This window comes from Ruditapes philippinarum, unplaced genomic scaffold (genome assembly GCF_026571515.1).
Source record: "Ruditapes philippinarum isolate M1 unplaced genomic scaffold, ASM2657151v2 ctg8356_1_1_1_1, whole genome shotgun sequence".
NCBI lineage: Eukaryota > Metazoa > Mollusca > Bivalvia > Venerida > Veneridae > Ruditapes > Ruditapes philippinarum.
Window position 1 is genome coordinate 3,260 of NW_026864175.1, and position 24,242 is coordinate 27,501.

Sequence of the window (24,242 nt, forward strand, 5' to 3'; positions counted from 1 at the left end):
GGTTTTTTAACCATTTGACAAGTATGACAAGATTTACAGTACCTAGATACATTTGCTTTAAGGCCAGGCCAATAAAAATGATTGAGAATTTTTTGGTAGGTTTTATTAACACCTAAATGACCTGCCATGGGTGTTTTATGAGCCAAGTGTAATATTTCCTGGCGATAAGATTTAGGGACCACAATTTGGTGATTTACAGTTTACTTTTTTTTAGCAGGGATATTGGGCGGTTGCCATTTTTTTATTAAAATTTTATTTTTTTTATAATAACAAACAGGGACTTGTAAAGCTTTATTTTTACTAAAAGCCTTTTGAAAAAGGACTGAAATTTTAGGATTATTTTGTTGTTTCTGGATAAGCTGTGACCTTGACAGCGTATTATGACCTTGATTTTTAGATTTTGGTGTAGAAAAGTTAGATATTGAAAAATTTGTTTGAGTTTTAGGCAGAGTAGGAGTGAGAGAAAAATTTATTTTATTATTAAAAGACTGACCTATAAAAGTATTAGCTAAGTTAATATTTGAACAATAATTATTTTTTTGAATGGCCTTTTTAGCCATAGCTTGAGTAACTGCACACGAAGGATAAAGGTTAGGAATTTTCTGCTTAATGGGGTTAGGTATTTGATTTACACAAGGAGTGTTAGTTACAAGTGGATTAACCACTACCTTATTTTTAGCTAAGTTATTACCTAGCAATAAATGAACACCTTTAAAGGGTAAGAAAGATTTTATACCTACAGCCACTGGCCCAGTTACCAAATTTGAGGACAAATAAATATTATGGAGAGGGACATTAGAAAAACCACACTTTACACCCTGAATAAGGACACTAGATTTAGAAGAAGTTTTTTTAGAAAAAGGCAGTGTATTTGCTAAAATAAGAGATTGAGAAGCTTTTGTGTTTTTTAAAATTGTAATAGGAGTAGGTGGGCAAGTATTACCGATAAGTGACACGGAACCTTTCGAAAGGAATGGTTTATAAATTTTTATTATAGAATTAGACTTGGGTTTTTTGACCTTTAAAATTGCATTGTTATTAATACAAGACTGAGGTTTAGACCTTGAAGTGGTAAGACCTGTGGGTTTGGCCTTATTCCGTTGCTGTTGCCTTTTTTTTAAGGTAAAGCAATTAGAAATAAGATGTTTAGTTTTTTTGCAATAATTGCATGTAGGACGAGATAAGGGATTATGACCTTTATGTTTATTAGATAACTTTGGTTTGGGAGTATTTGACTGACTAGATGAGCCAGATAAATTACCAGAACTGAACTTGGAATTAAAATGTGAGGGTGTGGACTTTCCTTTATTTATAAATGAGACTTTGTGGGTTAGAGAATAATTATTAGCTAGACGGGCAGCTTTTTTTAAAGTTTTTACCTGTTTTTTATTTAAGAAAGATTTAACATTAGAGTGAATACAACGTTTAAACTTTTTAACTAACATGAGCTGTTTGAGCTTTTTATGGTTTTTATTTATTTTTTTAGATAGACACCACCGATTGAAAAGTTGTTTTTTTTTTTTTTTGCAAATTTGACATGGGTTTGACCAGTTTTTTTTTAGAATTTTTGAATTTTTGCCTGTAGGCCTTTGGTACTAACTTATAACCTTTTAGAATTAATTTTTTTACATTATTATAATTAGAGCTTTGTTTAACAGTAAGTTGTGTATAGATTTTACGAGCTTTACCAGTTAAGACGCTTTGTAAAAGTAATGTTTAGTGCTTTTTTGGCCATTTTAAATTTTTAGCAACCTTTTTAAAATGAAGAAAATACTTATTAACTTTTTTTTCTTGGAAAGGTGGAACAAGCCTAATATTTTTAGTGACATTAAATTTTGAATTTATTTTATGTTTAAACTGATTTGCTTTTTTTTTTTATTTTTAATTTTTTATTTTAATCTGAATTTTTTTTTTTTTTTTTTTTTTTTTTTAACTGTTTTTTTTTCCTTTTTTTTTTTAACTGTTTTTTTTTTTTTTTTTTTTAACTGTTTTTTTTTTTCCTTTTTTTTAAACTGCATTTTTTTTAGTTTAAATTTAAATTGTAATTTAAGCTTTTTTATTTTTATTTTAGAGTGTTTTTTAACAATGTGAGAAAGTGCATTTTGTTTAAAAATATTTTTATCCACAAAATAATGAATTAGAAGATTTTTAATTTTTTGTTTACGCATTGAAGATTTAATTTTTGATAAATTATACTTTTTTGCAAGATTGAGCAAATTAGTTTTTTTAGCCAAATTTAATACCTTTTGGGAAGGGTTAGCTACAAACTTTTTTAAATTAAAAGACATGACTGCTTGCTGCTGGTTTTAAACTTAGAAAGTGATGTGTTTTAAAAATTTTAAAATGAAAGGTACACTTAATAGAACAACTATGATATTAACTTAGATGAGTAAATACGGTAATAATAAAATGTAAAATAAACGGTAATAATTTTTAATAATGTAGCCAAAAAGAAATATTTAATCCCGGACGAGCCCCCAATTTCTGTTACGAGCCAGGCGTAACGAGAAAGAAAAGCCAGCAACAAACTTGTAACAATAACAAATTTATTACAGAAAAATTATTAAAGAAAAATAAAATAACAAATTATTTTTACAAATACCTGAAGTTTAAATAAAAATTAAAATTGTTTAGTTTGATCCTGGAATGATTCTTTTTTAATAGCAGTTAAATTTAAGAACACTTTAGAATAAATTTCCACAATAAAATTTACAAGAATAATTAATAATTTAAGCTTTAATAAATTACTTAATTTTTAAGTTGAATAATACTTTAAATATATTGATGACTTAAAAGATTACTGATGACTAAAAAGGTAATTGATGACTTAAAGATAAGAGTAATGAAAAATGTTTTTTTATATATATTAACTAAGAAGTTTTTAGAAAGGTTTATTATGTTTTTAAGTAATTATAATTTAGCAACTTTAACAATAAAGATTATTTTAGAAATTTTTATTTAAATATAATGCATGAGTTTTTTACAACAGTTAAGAACGTTTTAGTACATACATGTAGTTTATGTTTTAAAAATAGAACAATGACAATATTGGAAATACCAACTGGTTAGATATAATTTATATACATGTAATATGTTGCATACATAACACCATGAATACAATACTCTAAATGCAATGAAGTGTGCGTATGGCAGATGAAGGGAGATAACCACATAGCTTTACATGACAGATGTAGTTGCATTTACTTACCTTTAGTAAAAGTTGGGTGGTAATAGATAAACTCTTTCAAGTGATTTTTACATAATTGAATTAAATATGTTTAATAATGTATTTTATAGAATAAGTTTTCAGATCGGAGAAAACTGGTGGTCTCCGCCTACTGAAAGTACATAGTACATTTGTAGTAGTAGCTAGTTTGTATCGCTTGTAACTATTATGAATACTATAATATACTATTATAAATATTATACATACTATTATAAATACTAAACTATACTATTATGATCACAATGCTATGATATCCTGTGCTATACTGTGCCTCGCTGTGCTGCACTGTACTGTTCTGTACTGTACTGTACTGTACTGTACTGTACTGTACTGCACTGCACTGCACTGTACTGTACTACTGTACTGTACTGCACTGCACTGCACTGCACTGCACTGTACTGTACTGTACTGCACTGATATGATATGCTTTGCTGTACTGTGCTGCACTGCACTGTTATAATATGATGTGTTGTACTGTACTGTACTGTACTGTACTGTACTATTATAAATTCCTCATGTTTGTATTACCTAAGAATTACTGAAGCGTGATGTTGACCTGAAGGATCGAGGGTTAACCCTTTGTTTGATTCAGACTGAATGTTGTGTCTTATAATTATCTATTTTAATTGTTTGCAATGTAGCAACATAACTATATAAAACTTGCAGAGTCTAAGGTTTAATTATAGTAATTTTTGTTGTTATGTTACTATATTGAAATACTTTCCGATGATGATTTAAAAAAAAAAAGTTATTGTATATGATCATTGTATGTTATAATGTGTTATTATGCTACAGTTATATTCGTTGGTATTTGTCAACATGATATAGTTGTATATCATTATGCTATAAGGCGAGATAAACCTCTAACTAGTTATGAAAGGCTATTTAGCTAATACAATTACAATATATGTTTTTTTTAAATACACCTGTAGCATGTAAACTTCTTAAATGCAAACGAAGCGGTTAGTGGCATAAACTATCAACTACATAACATTTACAATCTTATCATTGTAAAGGGTTACGATAAATGTGTTAAAAAGGTTAAAATCTAATGCAGTTACTTAAGCGTAGAAAACAAGTTATTTTTTAACTCGGTATTAAAAATGTACTGGAATGTTTAACAAAAATGGAGATTGAACTGTTTTGTTTTGCTTTAGGGATGATTTTACTGTATGTTTTATTTGGTAAAAGAATGAAAGGAAAGGATAAAGCCCTCGGACCAAAAGGTCTGCCTATACTCGGAAACATCTTGGAAATTGATGACGAGAAGATGCATTTTAAATTTTCAGAATATGCAGAACAGTATGGTGAAATATACCAAGTTAAACTACTTTTTGATACATTTGTAGTGTTAAATAGTGAGCGGGTTATTAGAAAATGTTTCGGAGGTGATAAATATAAGCACGTTTTTAATGATCGATCTGAGTTATTTTACGGGAAACACTTTGCTTGCAATAACAGAGCTTTGAGTTTTGTGGTTGATGGGACAGGACTGTTTCATAGAACTGCAAGGAAACATGTTATGCAAGCTTTGCATGCCTATGGCAGTGGACTACGGGATTTAGAGAATAACGTCATGACTGAATTATCTATTTTACATACGAGAATTGAGGATGAGAATATTTTTGAATGTGTTTCCTTAATATTTCAGTCTATCTCAAATGTTCTGTCACTAATGGTAGGTTCTGTTTGGTTTACAATATGTCTGTTAATTCAAAACAATCGCCATATGTCTTTAAATGTTTGTCATATGGTGAGGCACAATATATAGTCTGTCTGGGCTCTATTGAGATACTAGGCTGCTAACACATTGTCTCCCTCAGAGATTCTCATTTCTGCAAAGTAACTAAACAATACTCAATAGTCGGTTATATTGAAATGCCTCATCACATTCCTTATTGGTAAAGATGAAATATCTCGCATTAATTCAAATTTACTCTGAGCTTTAAGTACATACTTTAAATATGCAACCTCGTATCTGCAAATAAAAAAGCCGTCATTCTTTAGGGAAAAAAGTCGATGTCATTATAAATCATGTTAATTAAAGAAATTTAAAAGAACATTAATTCAAAATTGATTATGTCACGTCATAATGTGATGACTTCATTAAGGAGAATGCGTGACGTTACGCGGCAAAATCTGTAAAAAATACTTAATATTACTTAAAAAGCATGAACTAAAAAAAAATGTATTTGTTTAATATAATTGAAAATATATTGAAAATTTTTCATTCGTGAACACTTTCTATTCTACTTTAACTCGTGGCTACGCCACTCGTTAAATACTGCATCTTATGTTCACTCACTAAAATATATCTAATATTAAAAGCAAAACAAACAAATAAAAGCAAAACCAACAAATATCCGGTATCTAAGAAACAGAAAATTCAAGTTTTTATATATTCAATCTTAAAAGCACTCGTGATATATTTATTTATTATACTGGTCACTCGCTGAAAAAAAAAACAACATGAATTTAATAAATTATTAAAGCAATGCTGTATCTTATCCAAGTTAATACAACTTAAATCGTTGTAACACATGCAATGCGGAATATATAAACTTTTTTATAAACCTAATTCATTAGTGTGGCAGAATATAAGGATCTTACACTTGCTGCTGGTACAGATCGGAATATCTAGCTTGAGGATAAATGTTTACGTCGGTAACGAGGCTCTGCCGAATTGTAGCTAAACAGTTACCATGAGAGCTAGATATGCGTGTCTTAATCGACAGCCGGTGTTTGATTCTGTTTTCTTGCATCAGACAATAATGGTTAAGAAATCACGAACATAATTTTCATTTAGCTCTTTTGCGAATAGTATCGTACGAATTCACAGCTTCATTCATAACGGCAAAATGAAGACATTTTACGTACATAAATCATTCACAAACGGCGCGCGGGGATGGCCTCATTTAAAGCGCGCGACTTATCTTAAATAGGAGAGTGAGATTTGGGTGTAAGACATGCTTTATCCAAACAGTAGATAATCCTATCTGATATGCAATTTAAATCATGTTTGCAACATTTAGTATCTTTGATGAAAAATAACAATCCTTTTGATTTCATATTTTACAGTTAATTGGTGAACCAGTTTTAGACGATGAAAAAGAAAAGAACATGTTCCAGGATGAAATACACGTTGAAGATTTCTTTCTGAACTCTTATGTAAACTTCATTATGTCAGTGTTACCATTTGTACGATATATCCCTGGAAGGTACAAACAAGAATTCCTAAAGGCAAAGGCTGTTAATGCAAAAATTGTAAAGAAATATGTTCACGATGTCAAGGTTTGCTTTCTTACATTTTGTACAGGGTTTAGTAAAATTGATACTGTTTGATAGGTTGATGTACACCTATCTATAACTTTTGAAAATTAAATAGAAAACTTTGGTATGTGTTAAAATATTATGACAATTCTAACTTATATGACAATATGTTTAAATATCTACTATGTAAATGACATGCATCTTGGTAACGTAAAAAGGTATAGGTATACTTTCATTGACTTTTTTAGAGAATATTTTCCCGATGTTCACATCATGTACAAGTTTATAATATAAGTTGATGCTGTGCAACTTTTCTATGACAGAGATCATTTGTCAGAGGAAAAGTCTGTGGTATCGTTGATGTATTTCTCGAGGAACAGAACCAACAAAAAGAAGCTGGAGGGGAGGTTTTTTTACGGATGATACAATTATAGCACAAGGGGTGAGCATTATTATAATAATTAATAAAGTGATGATCTCAAGAAATAAACTGTATTACAGATGATAAGAATCTAACACTCGCTGCCGGTAAAGTCGGAATATCTATCTCGAGGATAACTGTTTACGGTTGTAACGAGGCTCTGCTGAGTTTCAGTAGCTGAGTAAACAGGTTACCGAGAGCTAGATATTTCCGTCTGTACCGATGCGTTTGCTTGCATATTGCATATCAATTATTTTCAGAACAAAAATTAGAAAAAATGATAGATATTCTCATTACGCACTTTTTTGCTTATTGTAGCGTATTAACTTACAATTTTATTTTTAAAAGTAAAATGACGTCATCTTAAGAACGCAATTCAGTCATAAAAAGGCGCGTGGCCACGATGTCATTTAAAGCACGCGACGTGTCTTACAACGGGGTGTATGTAAATTTTTTTCTACCACCGTCGAAAACGGTAGATAATCCTTTCTGATAAACGAGAACAATGTAATATTTGATGCTCAGAATAATACATTATTCTAACAACTTTTGACAGTGATATAATACCCCGGTCACATATTCACGGAAGAGCCACGAATTAATTCCGGCATCATCCGTAGCTACCCGTACTGGTCAGTAGCTCTCCGTATTGTAACCGTAATCAATCGTAGTAGTCCTTCAAGTTGTATATCCGTAGCGATCCTTGACAATTTTTGAACATGCAAAAAAATTTGCTACGGAAAAATCAACCGTAGCGTATCCCTGCTAGTCCGTATTAAACCGTACTGGTACGTACTGGTCCGTACAAAAACCGTACTAGTATGTACTGATTCGTAGTCTACCAACTTGTCAAGGATTTTCACGGTTTGGTACGGAGAACTACGTATTTGTACGGTTACCCTTCGTATAAGCTACGGTTTTAATACTGATTAATACGGCATTGTCACGGAAAGTCACGATCGTATTACGTTGTACTACGGAGAGGCAAGGATTAGCACGGTCTTAAACGTTTTATTGCGTTGCAACACGAAACGGTACGGAATGGTACGGTCCACTACTGTTTAGTACGGATGAATTAAGTATCATGTACTTTTTCAAGGGTATAAATACTACCTTCGTGTTTAAAACAGACATATTTGCGGGAACATTCAGTAAATGATAATTGCCATTTACTGGCTGCAACTTAATATTGATACGGAGGCAGTGGTCGAGCTGCTTGATGACATGCATAGAAGTAAATTTGTATTGATATTGTACTACAATTCATAAGTAATATAATAACATTTAATGGTACATATTTTACAAACATTGGACTAGTGGACTGGAGATGGGCTTACGAATCTGGAAACAAAGTAATCCCTCGAAAGCATTAATCACAACAAAATTACATAAGAATTGCAGACTCGGTTTGATTAAATCTGTACATGAGAGATAATGAATAAGTGCAACATCCCTCACGCCCCCTAGCACCTGCTTAAGACTGCTTCATGTTTAGTAAGAGGCTCTCATGGCCGAACTTGTTGAGGATACAGCGTCCTTCAAGAATATCACTTTAATCAGACTTGATGTGTCTCGGGGGTCGGACGCGATTACGCCGAATCCTCTCCGCCAAAATTATTGCAATTCACTAGGTGTTCTTTTCTTTTTAGGCATTTTGAAAATGAGCAAGCAAGAGGTTGTGGACGGATGTATTAGGTCCGTATAGATCCGTGGCAATTCGTTCCTCTCCGTATCAATTCGTTCTTCTCCGTATCAGACCGTATTTATTCGTACTAACCCGTGCTTATACCGTAGCAGACCGTAGTGTATCCGTAGTGCGTCCGTCCTGATTCGTGTCGCTCCGTATCAAACCGTGTCAGTCCGTAACAATCCGTGTCTCTCCAGGGGCTTTTGGTGGTTAATCCGTCGGACTTCGTACTCATACCGTTGTGTGTCCGTACTGGAATCGTAGCGGACTACGGAATTTAACATTTCCGTAGTAAACCGTGAACGATTAGACCGTAGCTCTTCCGTGGCATTATCCGTTGATATGTGACCGGGGCATTAAGCACATTTTTGTTTGACCTATGAAGTGATAAAGACATAGGACTAAACTTGATAACGTTATTATTTTTGATTTGATGAAGTAACCGTATTAGTGTAAAATAAGTGTCACTGTTTTGTTTCATCTCAAGATGTACACCACAGCTTCCTTTTAACAATTATTTTTTTTTTGTAAGAAACAAAAAGATCTGCACATATAATTATTGTATTTAATCACCATTACCCACGTTTGGCAATATATGAAAAACACATGACTGATGGGGTGAAAGAGGATATTATCAACCCAAGAACTGGTATATTACCCCGTGGCGCAGACATGTGTTTTTTTATTTTATTATACCAAAATACCTACAACTACAATATTTATAAGGTACGCTGTCAAGGGAATAAATAGAATACACATCAGAGTACACATCAGTAAGAAATATTCACCGGGAAAAATCTCCTAGAGTAATATTCAACAGAACACATAATAAGCCTATACTGAATATGTAGTTATGCAAAAGTTATGTGCCCCAAGGTGATATAAGAAATATTCCCCTTAGAGTATTTATCAGGAGGGTGATATTCAATCAGAACAAATACAAGACCTATGTGAGATTTACTTTGAAAGATATATTGAGGTGTTGCAGTAATAAATTGTTTTATTTCATCACACGTACACAACGCACAACACGTAATCACATGAGCGAAGATGTTTCCATTCTATTACATATCTGTTAAGTAACATTAACATAGCTTTATACAAACATGATTTGTAATACAATATAGATCTTCTTAAAATCAAATATTTTTAATATTTGCTCTTTTGATCTCTTAATCCTGCAAGATTTTTATTTATTTGTTACCATTTTATAGGAATCACAACAACTTGGTCAGTTCTTTCAAATACAGTGTTACTATTACTGAATTATCCACAATATCATTGGCTGCTCCAGAATGAGTTTGACAGGGAAATTGGAAGACAACGACTTCCGACATTTGAAAACAGAAGTAATTGCTCATTTTTCAAAGCATTTGAGCTGGAAGTGCCTAGATACATTACAGTTGTCCCACTTATGTTGCCTCATAAATGCAAAGAAGACGTCGACTTTGAAGGATATGATATTGCAATGAACAGTACAGTAAGTTATCGTCAACAAATCTAGCTAAGTATTTGAAAATATAAGTACAAATATAGCTTTATTCATGTGTGGATGATGTGCATGAATATATCAAAATACACACACGTTTTCGTCTTATATTGAAACATTTGACAAATTGTCAGCTTTGATCTGAATATTGTATAATCACATTCACATCATGTCATTGCAATGACCTACGGGTCATGTTTCCAGCTTCCACCTGAACATTGTTTTGTCGGTCGTAAGTTATCTTGCCTGCTTCCATCAGAACAACATCTATTCACATTCAGGTCATGCTGTCTGCTTCCATCTGTACTGTGTCTAATCAGTCGCAGGTCATCTTGCCTGCTTCCATCTGAACATTGTCTTACCACATTAGGTCATGTTTCCAGCTTCCATCTGAACATTGTCTTATCACATTCAGGTCATGTTGCCTGCTTCAATCTGAACATTGTCTTATCACATTATGTCATGTTTCCAGCTTCCATCTGGACATTGTCTTATCACATTCAAATCATGTTGCCTGCTTCAATCTGAACATTGTCTTATCACATTCAGGTCATCTTGCCTGCTTCAATCTGAAAATTGTCTTATCACATTATGTCATGTTGTCTATTTCAATCTGAACATTGTCTTATCACATTCATGTCATGTTGTCTACTTCAATCTGAACATTGTCTTACCACATTCAGGTCATCTTGCCTGCTTCAATCTGAACATTGTCTTATCACATTATGTCATGTTTCCAGCTTCCATCTGGACATTGTCTTATCACATTCAAATCATGTTGCCTGCTTCCATCTGAACATTGTCTTATCACATTCAGGTCATGTTGTCTGCTTCAATCTGAACATTGTCTTTCCACATTCAGGTCATGTTGTCTGCTTTAATCTGAACATTGTCTTACCACATTCAGGTCATCTTGCCTGCTTCAATCTGAACATTGCCTTATCACATTAGGTCATGTTTCCAGCTTCCATCTGGACATTGTCTTATCACATTCAAATCATGTTGCCTGCTTCCATCTTAACATTGTCTTATCACATTCAGGTCATCTTGCCTGCTTCAATTTTAACATTGTCTTACCACATTCAGGTCATGTTGCCTACTTCAATCTGAACATTGTCTTACCACATTCAGGTCATCTTGTCTGCTTCAATCTGAACATTGTCTTATCACATTCAGGTCATGTTGTCTGCTTTAATCTGAACTGCTTTGTCTTACCACATGCAGGTCATCTTGTCTGCTTCAATCTGACATTGTCTTATCACATTCAGGTCATCTTGTCTGCTTCAATCTGAAACATTGTCTTACCACATTCAGGTCATCTTGTCTGCTTCAATCTGAACATTGTCTTATCACATTCATGTCATGTTGTCTGCTTCAATCTGAACATTGTCTTATCACATTCAGGTCATGTTGTCTGCTTCATCTGAACATTGTCTTACCACATTCAGGTCATATTGTCTGCTTCAATCTGAACATTGTCTTATCACATTCAGGTCATGTTGTCTGCTTTATCTGGACATTGTCTTACACATTGTCATGTTGCTGCTTCAATCTGAACATTGTCTTACCACATTCAGGTCATGTTGTCTGCTTCAATCTGAACATTGTCTTATCACATTCAGGTCATGTTGTCTGCTTTCAATCTGGAACATTGTCTTACCACATTCAGGTCATGTTGTCTGCTTCAATTCACTGACATTGTCTTATCACATTTCAGGTCATGTTGTCTGCTTCTATCTGAACATTGTCTTATCACATTCAGGTCATGTTGTCTGCTTCAATCTGAACATTGTCTTATCACATTCAGCCTTGTCATCTGGACATTGTCTGCTTCAGCATCTGCATTGTCTCTCACATTCAGGTCATGTTGTCTGCTTCAATCTGAACATTGTCTTATCACATTCAGGTCATTTTCTCTTCAATCTGAACATTGTCTTATCACATTCAGGTCATGTTGTCTGCTTCAATCTGAAATTGTCTTAACATTCAGGTCATGTTGTCTGCTTTCAATCTGAACATTGTCTTATCACATTCAGGTCATGTTGTCTGCTTCAATCTGAACATTGTCTTATCACATTCAGGTCATGTTGTCTGCTTCAATCTGAACATTGTCTTATCACATTCAGGTCAATCTTGTCTGCTTCAATCTGAACATTGTCTTATCACATTCAGGTCATCTTGCCTGCTTCAATCTGAACATTGTCTTATCACATTCATGTCATGTTGTCTGCTTCAATCTGAACATTTTCTTATCACATTCAGGTCATGTTGTCTGCTTCAATCTGAACATTTTCTTATCACATTCAGGTCATGTTGTCTGCTTCAATCTGAACTTTGTCTTATCGCATTCAGGTCATCTTGTCTGCTTCAATCTGAACATTGTCTTATCACATTCATGTCATGTTGTCTGCTTCAATCTGAACATTGTCTAATCACATTCATGTCATCTTGTCTGCTTCTATCTGAACATTGTCTTACCACATTCAGATCATGTTGTCTGCTTCAATCTGAACATTGTCTTACCACATTCAGGTCATCTTGTCTTCTTCAATCTGAACATTGTCTTATCACATTCAGGTCATCTTGTCTTCTTCAATCTGAACTTTGTCTTACCACATTCAGGTCATCTTGTCTGCTTCAATCTGAACATTTTCTTACCACATTCAGGTCATCTTGTCTTCTTCAATCTGAACATTGTCTTATCACATTCAGGTCATCTTGTCTTCTTCAATCTGAACTTTGTCTTACCACATTCAGGTCATCTTGTCTGCTTCAATCTGAACATTGTCTTATCACATTCAGGTCATGTTGCCTGCTTCAATCTGGACATTGTCTTACCACATTCAGGTCATGTTGTCTGCTTCAATATGGACATTGTCTTACCACATGCAGGTCATGGTGTCTGCTTCAATCTGAACATTGTCTTATCACATTCAGGTCATGTTGTCTACTTCAATCTGAACATTGTCTTATCACATTCAGGTCATGTTGTCTGCTTCAATCTGAACATTGTCTTATCACATTCAGGTCATCTTGTCTGCTTCAATCTGGACATTGTCTTATCACATTCAGGTCATGTTGTCTGCTTCTATCTGAACATTGTCTTATCACATTCATGTCATCTTGTCTGCTTCAATCTGAACATTGTCTTATCACATTCAGGTCATCTTGTCTGCTTCAATCTGGACATTGTCTAATCACATTCAGGTCATGTTGTCTGCTTCTATCTGAACATTGTCTTATCACATTCAGGTCATGTTGTCTGCTTCAATCTGAACATTGTCTTATCACATTCAGGTCATGTTGTCTGCTTTAATCTGAACATTGTCTTATCACATTAGGTCATGTTGTCTGCTTCTATCTGAACATTGTCTTATCACATTCAGGTCATGTTGTCTGCTTCAATCTGAACATTGTCTTATCACATTCATGTCATCTTGTCTGCTTCTATCTGAACATTGTCTTACCACATTCAGGTCATGTTGTCTGCTTCAATCTGAACATTGTCTTATCACATTCAGGTCATGTTGTCTGCTTTAATCTGAACATTGTCTTATCACATTCAGGTCATGTTGCCTGCTTCTATCTGAACATTGTCTTATCACATTCATGTCATGTTGTCTGCTTCAATCTGAACATTGTCTTATCACATTCAGGTCATCTTATCTGCTTCAATCTCAACATTGTCTTATCACATCAGGTCATCTTGTCTGCTTCAATCTGGACATTGTCTTATCACATTCAGGTCATGTTGCCTGCTTCAATCTGAGCATTGTCTTATCACATTCATGTCATGTTGTCTGCTTCAATCTGAACATTGTCTTATCACATTCAGGTCATCTTGTCTGCTTCAATCTGAACATTGTCTTATCACATTCATGTCATCTTCTCTGCTTCTATCTGAACATTGTCTTACCACATTCAGGTCATGTTGTCTGCTTCAATCTGGACATTGTCTTATCACATTCAGGTCATGTTGTCTGCTTCAATCTGAACATTGTCTTACCACATTCAGGTCATGTTGCCTGCTTCAATCTGGACATTGTCTTATCACATTCAGGTCATGTTGTCTGCTTCAATCTGGACATTGTCTTATCACATTCAGGTCATCTTGTCTGCTTCAATCTGAACATTGTCTTACCACATTCAGGTCATGTTGTCTGCTTCAATCTGGACATTGTCTTATCACATTCAGGTCATGTTGTCTGCTTCAATCTGAACATTGTCTTACCACATTCAGGTCATCTTGCCTGCTTCAATCTGGACATTGTCTTATCACATTCAGGTCATCTTGCCTGCTTCAATCTGGACATTGTCTTATCACATTCAGGTCATGTTGTCTGCTTCTATCTGAACATTGTCTTACCACATTCTGGTCATGTTGTCTGCTTCAATCTGAACATTGTCTTATCACATTCAGGTCATCTTGTCTGCTTCAATCTGAACATTTTCTTATCACATTCAGGTCATGTTGTCTGCTTCAATCTGAACATTTTCTTATCACATTTAGGTCATGTTGTCTGCTTCAATCTGAACATTGTCTTATCACATTCAGGTCATCTTGCCTGCTTCAATCTGAACATTGTCTTATCACATTCATGTCATGTTGTCTGCTTCAATCTGAACATTTTCTTATCACATTCAGGTCATGTTGTCTGCTTCAATCTGAACATTTTCTTATCACATTCAGGTCATGTTGTCTGCTTCAATCTGAACTTTGTCTTATCACATTCAGGTCATCTTGTCTGCTTCAATCTGAACATTGTCTTATCACATTCATGTCATGTTGTCTGCTTCAATCTGAACATTGTCTTATCACATTCAGGTCATGTTGTCTGCTTCAATCTGAACATTGTCTTATCACATTCATGTCATCTTGTCTGCTTCTATCTGAACATTGTCTTACCACATTCAGATCATGTTGTCTGCTTCAATCTGAACATTGTCTTACCACATTCAGGTCATCTTGTCTTCTTCAATCTGAACATTGTCTTATCACATTCATGTCATGTTGTCTGCTTCAATCTGAACATTGTCTTATCACATTCAGGTCATGTTGTCTGCTTCAATCTGAACATTGTCTTATCACATTCCTGTCATCTTGTCTGCTTCTATCTGAACATTGTCTTACCACATTTAGGTCATGTTGTCTGCTTCAATCTGAACATTGTCTTACCACATTCAGGTCATCTTGTCTGCTTCTATCTGAACATTTTCTTATCACATTCAGGTCATGTTGTCTGCTTCCATCTGAACATTGTCTTACCACATTCAGGTCATCTTGTCTGCTTCAATCTGAACGTTGTCTTATCACATTCATGTCATGTTGTCTGCTTCAATCTGAACATTTTCTTATCACATTCAGGTCATGTTGTCTGCTTCAATCTGAACTTTGTCTTAACACATGCAGGTCATGTTACCTGCTTCAATCTGAACATTGTCTTATCACATTCATGTCATGTTGTCTGCTTCAATCTGAACATTGTCTTACCACATTCAGGTCATCTTGTCTGCTTCAATCTGAACATTGTCTTATCACATTCAGGTCATCTTGTCTGCTTTAATCTGAACTTTGTCTTACCACATGCAGGTCATATTGCCTGCTTCCACATGTTACCTGTCTTTATGTTAACATTATCACCTATAGGTCATGATGCAGTCCTATATGAGTATTGTTATATCTCGTAGTGCATGTTGCATTCTTCCACCTAACATTATCTGATTACTATAGATCATCTTACCTGCTCCCACCTGAACATAATCTTATTACCTTTATATCATGCTGCCTTCTTCCATCTGAGCATTGTCTAAGTGTTGCCTACTTCCACCATTATCGAATCACACTTATGTCGTGTTGATTTGCTAACTTAACATTTTCAAACACTGTTTACTTGCACGTATTACCGGTATGTGATACTGCTTGCGTCAACAAATGTGTATATTAATATCACACACTATAAGCTATTATTCTATATAACGTTTAATAAAAATATTTCTTTGATTTATTTTCAAACGATTTGCGTTTTTATCTGACTGTTGGGGATATAAACAATTTGTCGACATACAGTATTTCTACGAAGGGTCTTACATATTGATGACAAATATTGAAATACAGTATTTGTAATTATACATTATGTATCGAAAATAAGGTAATCAGGTCAAAGACAAAGATAATAAAGTGTTATCATATTTAAACTTTCCTATGTCATAGGTAGGAAATGAAGGCTGAAAACGGCCTAAATATCTGTAAAGGAGATCATACGTATCGGATACGGTGGCAAAAAGGTGACATGTGTGTGTGTTTTTATATCGTGCGCACGAGATATTTCGTCATGCGCACGATTTTCTAAGTCGTACGCATGAGATAATTAAATGGAGCGCACGAGATACTATGTCGTGCGCACGACTAAGTAACTCCAGCGCGCAGCATAATATATGGCACGATTAGGTAACGCAAGGCCATGACTTAGTAACTCGTGCGCACCACTTAAGTATCTTGTGCACACCCCTTAGTACCTCGTGGCCAGGACATAGTATCTCGTGCCCACCAGTTACTTATCTCTTGCGCACGACTTTACGACATATTATCTCGTGTACGAGATAAATAAAAACTTACAAACGTCATCTCTGTGCCACTGAGAGATTCACTTCGTTGCGTTCGATTAAAACTTTATTGTTTCATCAACATCATTCAAAATACATTTAATAAAGTTTTTAGATAAATTTCATTGAAAACATTTTCTTGGTAAGGATACAACAACATAAAAAGTTATATTTCTATTCAAAGGTAATTGGGAATAGTTGGTATATCCACCACAACAAGAAGATTTGGGGAGATCCATGGAAATTTCGCCCAGAGAGATTCTTGGACGAAGATGGAAATGTGCTGCCTTCTGAACACATATTGCGAAAGAAGTATAATAGTTCAATAGATTCAAGCTCATGATCGGCCTATAATATTTAAATTATAAGAACAGTTTAAATTAATGATTTTCCATTTAAAATATACTGTACCGCTATTTTCTTTACATTGTAATGAATTTTACTATTAAACGAGATTGAAAAAGTTGAATAAGTTGATATACCAATCCTGGATGAAGTAAGAAATTATATTGTAACATCTTTTTGTTTTGTTTCAGCTTGATACCTTTTGGAAATGGGTTGCGTCAATGTCCAGGAGAATCCTTCGCTAAAACACGTTATTTTCTTTATGTCAGTAACCTTTTGCAGCGCTGGTGTTTTGAGTTTCCTGAAGGAAAGCACATCTCGTGTGATCCGAGACTTTCCGAGAACTTTGATATCAGTGTCGTAATAAGACCAAAACCCTTTTACTGTCACGCTAAAAAACGGATATAAATATAATTATGTGCTTTCATGTTATTTGTGCCGACGATTTTTTTTAAACGTATTAATTCATCATAACACTAATTATGATTTTGCAATTATAATACATTGTAGTTGATTTAAAATACCGTATTAGTTCAATAAAGGTTATATAGCATGCAATTATTACTATCATTTATTCGCCAGTTAGGCTACAGAAACATTCTGACTAAAGTTCAGAAGTTTAACAATTGTTGACTTTTGTTAGGAAAAAAAATTGAAGTAATTTTTTAAAATTAACTTGAAATAATAGAATCAATTTGTAACGGGCAAGATTGTTTTTTCCAGCTTATCTGTCAGCTTTATGAATGATGTCATGTTATTTTCGAAATCGAAACTCAGTATTGGTTTTCCAGTTCTTAAAATTAGAAACTGCATCGCTTTCAAAATTATTAAAAGGCTCGCCAATGGTTGGTTTGAAATACCACGACAAGGTGACTACCTTTGGGTGGATGTCAGATTTTAATGCGTAGCGTTATTTAAGAGCTGATTTTAATAAGATTGGCTACAGAAACAGCTTTTCCATTCTAAAATTATATCATTTAAGGTGGAGTCTGGTTCTTTCGATGTCAATTATGGGGTATAAAATGATACAGGTAACGATAATCTGTTGTGTACAATTTATTGTCAGAAAACTGTTACATCTGAAAGGCATGTTCCTCCTCTGTATGTGATAGCTTGACATGTGTAAGAAATGTGTAATTAAGATCAATTTTAATGGTCATCGAAAAGAAAGTTTTATTTGTAAAGTTTAATTTGTGTTTAGATATTAATCATGAAACGAAGTTCAATATTGCCAACATTTTACGACGTGCAAATACATTTCGTTATGACAACCCTGATACCTAGATATGAAATATACGTCGCGCATATTTATTTCGCATGTTCATACATTTCAACAAATTACCTACTAAGTCATGGTGATTCTCTTTAATTAACAAAAAAAATGGTTGTTCAAGTGCATGTAAACTTATTTGAACTTGTGTACGATTTGATATTGGCCTTTTTCATACTAGATACTAGTTATATATAGATAATATATTTGATTGTTAATTACAAAATGTAAGTCAATTATCAATTTCCGATGACATAACTTTAAAAATGGTTCGAGCTAGTATATACTTACAATTAGTAAAATTCTGGTTCTATAGTCAATTACAAAAGTCATAGCAAACAAAAATTATTCAGGTTATGTCAATATACATTATTATTACCCCTCACTTTTTTCGTAATGCTAATTTCCCATAGGCCTCTGGTAGTTATTTTTACTGTTAATGCAAGTGTACCACGTGACTAAGAATTTTGTACTGTTACATAGGTAACATTATTTTTAACAGTATAAACTCTGGTCACGTTGTCTATTTTCTAAATAAAATGAAATAATATGGCCGCCATTTTTTTCTCGATTCATTCTTATTTTCGACGTTAAACCCCGATAGGACATCAATTTCTTCTCTGGAGTAACTATGACACTCATAAAATTTAGTTGTTTGTATCCTAGTGTGCTTTTCGCGTAAAAAAATTCTTTTTGTTGAATAGTCAGAAAGTGAACATCCGTTTTCAACGGAAATAATTGCAATGTAAATAATTATGTGTCAAACTGGAACATGCAGACGATTAAAGCATACAACAAAGAATTATTTAACAATTTTAATCTGTGAAACATTACAGATATGGTGGATAGACATAGGATATCATCGTTTTTTTGTCAAAAACCATGCTTAGAATATTCTGAAACAGAAGGATCAGATTTCACAGATCATAACCGTGTAAATGGGTTAGTGTTTTGTTTTCTAAATAAAACCTAGCTTATTGTATGTTTATGATTTGTAGATATCATCACTTGCTTAAAGAATAAAAGAAAGAGAAAACTTCTCAAGTAGGCCTGAAGTGCACTTAAAACTTAAAAGGTAAAGACAGTTTAGTTATTGTTACTCTTTGTTTATTTTTGTTACAGTTAGATTTAGTTGACAATTTCAGATCATCACAGTATTTTTGTTCGGGGTAATAAAATAAATAGCACATGGGTTTGTGAGTAACAGTAAAAATATCATCCCTCGTAAAAATACTGTTACCCTCGGCTACGCCTCGGGTAACAGTATTTTCCTCGGGATGATATTTTTACTGTTACCCACAAACCCATGTGTTTTTTAAATACTAACACAATAAATTTGATATAATTCTAATATTGTTTTTATAGTTATCACAGTCTGTAGTCGTTACCTCACTGTGCAGATGAATTTGAGCAAAACATATGTAAAATGTTTTGTTTATTTAAGCATTTGATTCATATTGAGGCGGCAAGTAAGCTTAGAAAATCAATTTAAAACAAAAGAAAAAACGTGAAATTATTTATGTCCAATAGTATTGCAGTATACCAAATGAAGCGCGATTGACCAATTTATCTAATAAACTTTAAAATATACTTAAACATCATTTTTACTTTAATTTCTGCTTGACATTCCGTGTTAACAAATACCCTTTTATAATAATCATAAACATTTTATGAAAAATGAAATATGTATAATAAAACAAAAAATAAGTCTCCACCATTTAATTCAATTCTACCATGCAGAGTTATTAATGCACCGACACGTTTAGCTTCCCTTCAGAAAGTGATACCCATTAAATCAACCGGTAATTCAAACCTTGTGCGTATATACATATAGAAAGAGAATGATTTGCCACAGGCGTTTATATTTTTGTTTTTTTCTACATTTAAGAATATAAGTCTCTTGTAATTTATTTGAATTCTTTCATAAAGATTTCGATGTGGGCCCTTTTCAGTCCTTTTTTTAATTAGATTTTTTTTTCTTTGATTTAAATACAACTTAACCAACCGTACCTTCAAAGTCTCGCACTTCCGCTTTTTATAAAATATTTCAGCGTCTCGTTTAAGTGAACGGTCGTTACTCGTGATCCAGTTTCATCTTAATTCCAAATGCAATAAATAACAACTCCCTATCACATGATTTAAAGACGTGTTGTTATCATTTATCAACCGGGAACATTGTATTTGCCACGCAAAAAAGACAAATAATAAGTTAATAAAATTTCTTGATCGGAACACAACTGTTTTTTTCTTGTTTCCCTATGAAGAAAATCTTACTATAATTATAAGTATTTTATAAACAATGCAGCAGAAGATCTATAGATTTTTTCTTTTTTTTCAAAGTTTTACTTTTTCTGTTCAAAACATATTTTGTGGTATCTGTCTCTTCTATCGATAATGGACCGAAGGATATGAGAAGTCAGTATCAAGTTGATATTGTAAACGTAAAAAACATGTAGCACCTAATATATGAAAAACATGATCAACAAGGGAGGGCGGCGTAAATGAACGCAAAATCGTATTGTGTGGTTACTTTGAGGGATAATTATACAGCACATATTATCGTAGTGAATATGTACTACCAATTTACCTCACGTATATACAATATATAATTCATTTCTGCCTGACAACAAATGACTCTACACAAAGACATGCTGACTGTGTACCTAAATCTGAAAATAAATGGCAGATGAGGGAAGCTGTCTTTATTGACAAGCCCTACCATTGTTACCTTTCTCGAAAGGCATGACTTAAAATATACAAACAATACTTGTTTTGTTTCATACCATTGACGTTTTCAAGTTATGCTTTAGATATTCATAAGCCTATTCAAAGAATAACCTGATAAATCATTTGGAATCGACACGCTATATTTTTTTAATCAATATCCCAGTTGTGGCAACAGCGAACCTCTTCAAACGTACTTGTTAAACACATTTTAATCGGAAATGTCTCCAAGAGGATATAGGCGATTTTTTGTAACATACATCATAATGCAAATATGTTTAGCGGAACAAAATATCAAACATAAAGCTCGGATAAACTATAAACTCAAAGTTGACTATATATCTAACGAAATCAGTTCAAACAGTACTGCTTATTGTTTGATAACTTGCTCCATGCAGCAAGATTGTATAACGGTGTCATTTAAATCGTCGGCAGACAATTGTCTGTTGTCGTCGTATGACACAATTGATGATGGTGAGCAGATACCTGGCATCCCTGACGGATTGATATTTGCTGACGGATGGACTACAATGACGAAGATGAGATATCCAGGTAACAAGTTAAACTTTTCATATTCTTAAGCTTTTTAATATCAAACAAAGATTTTCTATTAAAAAAATGTTTTTAACTTTTTTTAAACAAATATTTATCACATCCCCGATGTTGCGACTTCGAAAAAATGGTATTGCATGGTCTGCATATATTTTGACTTGACGTCATTTACCTCATTTACCTTATGATATAAACATAGCGTTAAATATGATAAACAAAATCAACAAGCAAAAGGCGTCGTTTTATGAACACAATCCCCACATGGAATAGCGGCATGACGCCAAGGACACCAAACATATACAGGACAGGGTACAAGGCCGAGCATGGACAGGATAATCAATTTGATATTACATAAATGTAGATTATAGTAACTGACAAGGAAATCAAATGCCAATTAAAACCAATAAAACATTTTCCGGGCGGTAACAACAGCAACGTCAACTACACTATTGCTATAGCAATGCCTTTTTTTCTCCGCTAAAATGGCTCCGACTTCAAGCACATTTGGTATGCTCGGTACTTATAAATGTGATTTGTATTTTAAGAGGAGAGAACTTATTTTGATATGTGTGTGTGTCGATACATAACAAAATATTTCAATTACAAAACGAAAGTTTTCTCAATTGACCTTTATCATTTTATATCAGATTACTTCTGTATTTCATATTCTTAAAAACAGTTTCTACATTTTTTTTTCCAGTTTTTCACGCGACTGGTCAATATGTGCGCTATGGTATGTTTTTTGAACAAGCTAAGCAACAATGCATCCATTATGGAACAACTATTGCCTCCCCGACAGAAGTTATAAATGCACGATCCATGGGTTATGCATGTTGTTCTTGTAGCTGGATGTCAGATGGTTCCAATGGTTATGTTGTGCAGTTCTACAGCTACAATTGTGGTTATAGTGACACGATTAAATACTGCGGTTTAAGTAAAGCAAATGTCTTTTGTAAATTGGTGTAAAATAAACGTACAGATACGATTTCAAAGCAAAAGACCGGGAAGATATCTTATGTATGACATTTTGGATTATATGGAACATGTTTAAGAATCCACGATAAAAACATTCATGTTTCTTTTCATTGCAACACAATTATTAAGTGAAATTTAAACCTTCATTCATACACTTGACAAATGTTCAAAGTAATCCGGTTTTTAATGTGTATATTTCCTAAACCAAAACTATAAGTCGCTTGGTATTTGGTACATAATTTAAAATCACTATTTTCTAAATTGCCTTGGTGTTTAATAAATGAAATAAAGGTTGTGTTGCGTCACAGAGGATGGACACTCAAAATAGGCTTTTAACATATGTAATAGGGAATATTGATACCAAATGGTAAATGTATACGTTAAAAGCACAGACTACAAATATGTTTATTTGAAAAAGTAGTAATGGTTGCTTGTCTAAAAACGGGTGATATGGAATATAGGCCTTTATACAATGCAAAATTTCTTTAGTAACGGAAGGAGCAATTCGCACATGTGCATTCTGTGTGGTGCAAATATGCGAATCTTTTTTCACAAGCATTAGAATTATTATGATCCTCTCTTGAATTTTCTGCACTTTGAATATAAGTTCCTAAAAAATAACGCATACGAGTAATGGTGTACGAAGCTTGACTAGAGTTTTATAATTTTGAATATCAATAAATACACTTACGTCGGATTTCAATTTTTTGATTATAACATTTCAAAGATTCCACATCAGTACAATGCAGTTTATTTATTTGTGTTTGCTTGTGTAATAAAATGCCTGCTCTAAAATTTAAAAGGTTATAATTCAGTCTCTGAAAATTGTAAAATCATTTTTTAATATTATATCTTTTTTTTGATATATCAGTTTTCTGTGATTCATGATAGCTTGCTTTAAGCAATTATTGTTTTGCATTCCCAATAAGCGGAATATTTGTGTTTCAATGTCTGTAAAATGGAACAAGTGGGCTTTAGTGTACGAAAGAATTGTATAAGACTTGTCTTTGTTCTCATCCTTTTCCCTTTTGTAAAACAATCTGTTGACTTTTGTTATTTGTATCTGAATTAAACATACTTTTTTGAATTAATATATATTTCTTTTTTTGGTTTAAGCCAAGGACTGTGGCAGGACCTAAAATCCCATTTACACAGTCCCGCTTTGGCGTTCCGGTTTGCCACGATTCCGTCCGCCGGGATCAACCGTGGTAAACCGGCGTGATTCCGTGAAGAACCCGGACAAACCGTTGTGAACATGAACAAACCGGGAATCGTCACGGTTGATTTAAAATAATTAATACAACCGGGGCTCACTTGTACTCACGGGAAGGAAGCCATTGACAGTGTTATATCGGCTTGGCACCGGGAATCGCCGGGGAACCAACGTATCTATACCGCATCCATACCGGGACAAATCTTAGTAAACCGGGATGTGTATTAATGGCAAAGAACTGGTGATGACACGATTTCGCCACAGTAGAAAAAAGCAGAGGTACGGTAGAGCCAGGGTATATTGCGACTGGAGCCGGTAATGTCCGGAATATATCCAAATGACTGATGTCAACGTAGTCAGGCAGTTTTTTTCCTCATAAACTTGAACCGGAAAGCATCGGCACTTACCGTATATATCCGATGTTATATCGGGTACTAAACAGGGAATACACATGGGCTTTGTCGGGA

General features: G+C 33.7%; 2 protein-coding genes across 2 annotated transcripts; both read left to right on the top strand.

Moving 5' to 3' along the window:
- The first annotated feature begins 4,352 nt into the window (after positions 1 to 4,352).
- Positions 4,353 to 6,930, top strand: LOC132724706 (cytochrome P450 18a1-like). The gene is made up of 3 exons (XM_060709635.1): positions 4,353 to 4,904; positions 6,305 to 6,517; positions 6,820 to 6,930. The coding sequence occupies exons 1-3, from the start codon at positions 4,353 to 4,355 to the stop codon at positions 6,928 to 6,930; spliced, it is 876 nt and encodes a 291-aa protein (XP_060565618.1).
- Positions 6,931 to 9,870: 2,940 nt separating this feature from the next.
- Positions 9,871 to 17,488, top strand: LOC132724707 (steroid 17-alpha-hydroxylase/17,20 lyase-like). The gene is made up of 3 exons (XM_060709636.1): positions 9,871 to 10,084; positions 16,881 to 17,008; positions 17,233 to 17,488. The coding sequence occupies exons 1-3, from the start codon at positions 10,019 to 10,021 to the stop codon at positions 17,447 to 17,449; spliced, it is 411 nt and encodes a 136-aa protein (XP_060565619.1). The 5' UTR covers positions 9,871 to 10,018; the 3' UTR covers positions 17,450 to 17,488.
- The last annotated feature ends 6,754 nt before the right edge of the window (positions 17,489 to 24,242 follow it).

Coding starts and splice junctions, on each gene's coding strand:
- LOC132724706 (XM_060709635.1), top strand. CDS start 4,353: ATGGAGATTGAACTGTTTTGTTTTGCTTTAGGGATGATTTTACTGTAT. Junction 4,905..6,304: donor CAAATGTTCTGTCACTAATG/GTAGGTTCTGTT, acceptor CATATTTTACAG/TTAATTGGTGAACCAGTTTT. Junction 6,518..6,819: donor AATATGTTCACGATGTCAAG/GTTTGCTTTCTT, acceptor TTTCTATGACAG/AGATCATTTGTCAGAGGAAA.
- LOC132724707 (XM_060709636.1), top strand. CDS start 10,019: ATGTTGCCTCATAAATGCAAAGAAGACGTCGACTTTGAAGGATATGAT. Junction 10,085..16,880: donor ATATTGCAATGAACAGTACA/GTAAGTTATCGT, acceptor TTCTATTCAAAG/GTAATTGGGAATAGTTGGTA. Junction 17,009..17,232: donor GAACACATATTGCGAAAGAA/GTATAATAGTTC, acceptor GTTTTGTTTCAG/CTTGATACCTTTTGGAAATG.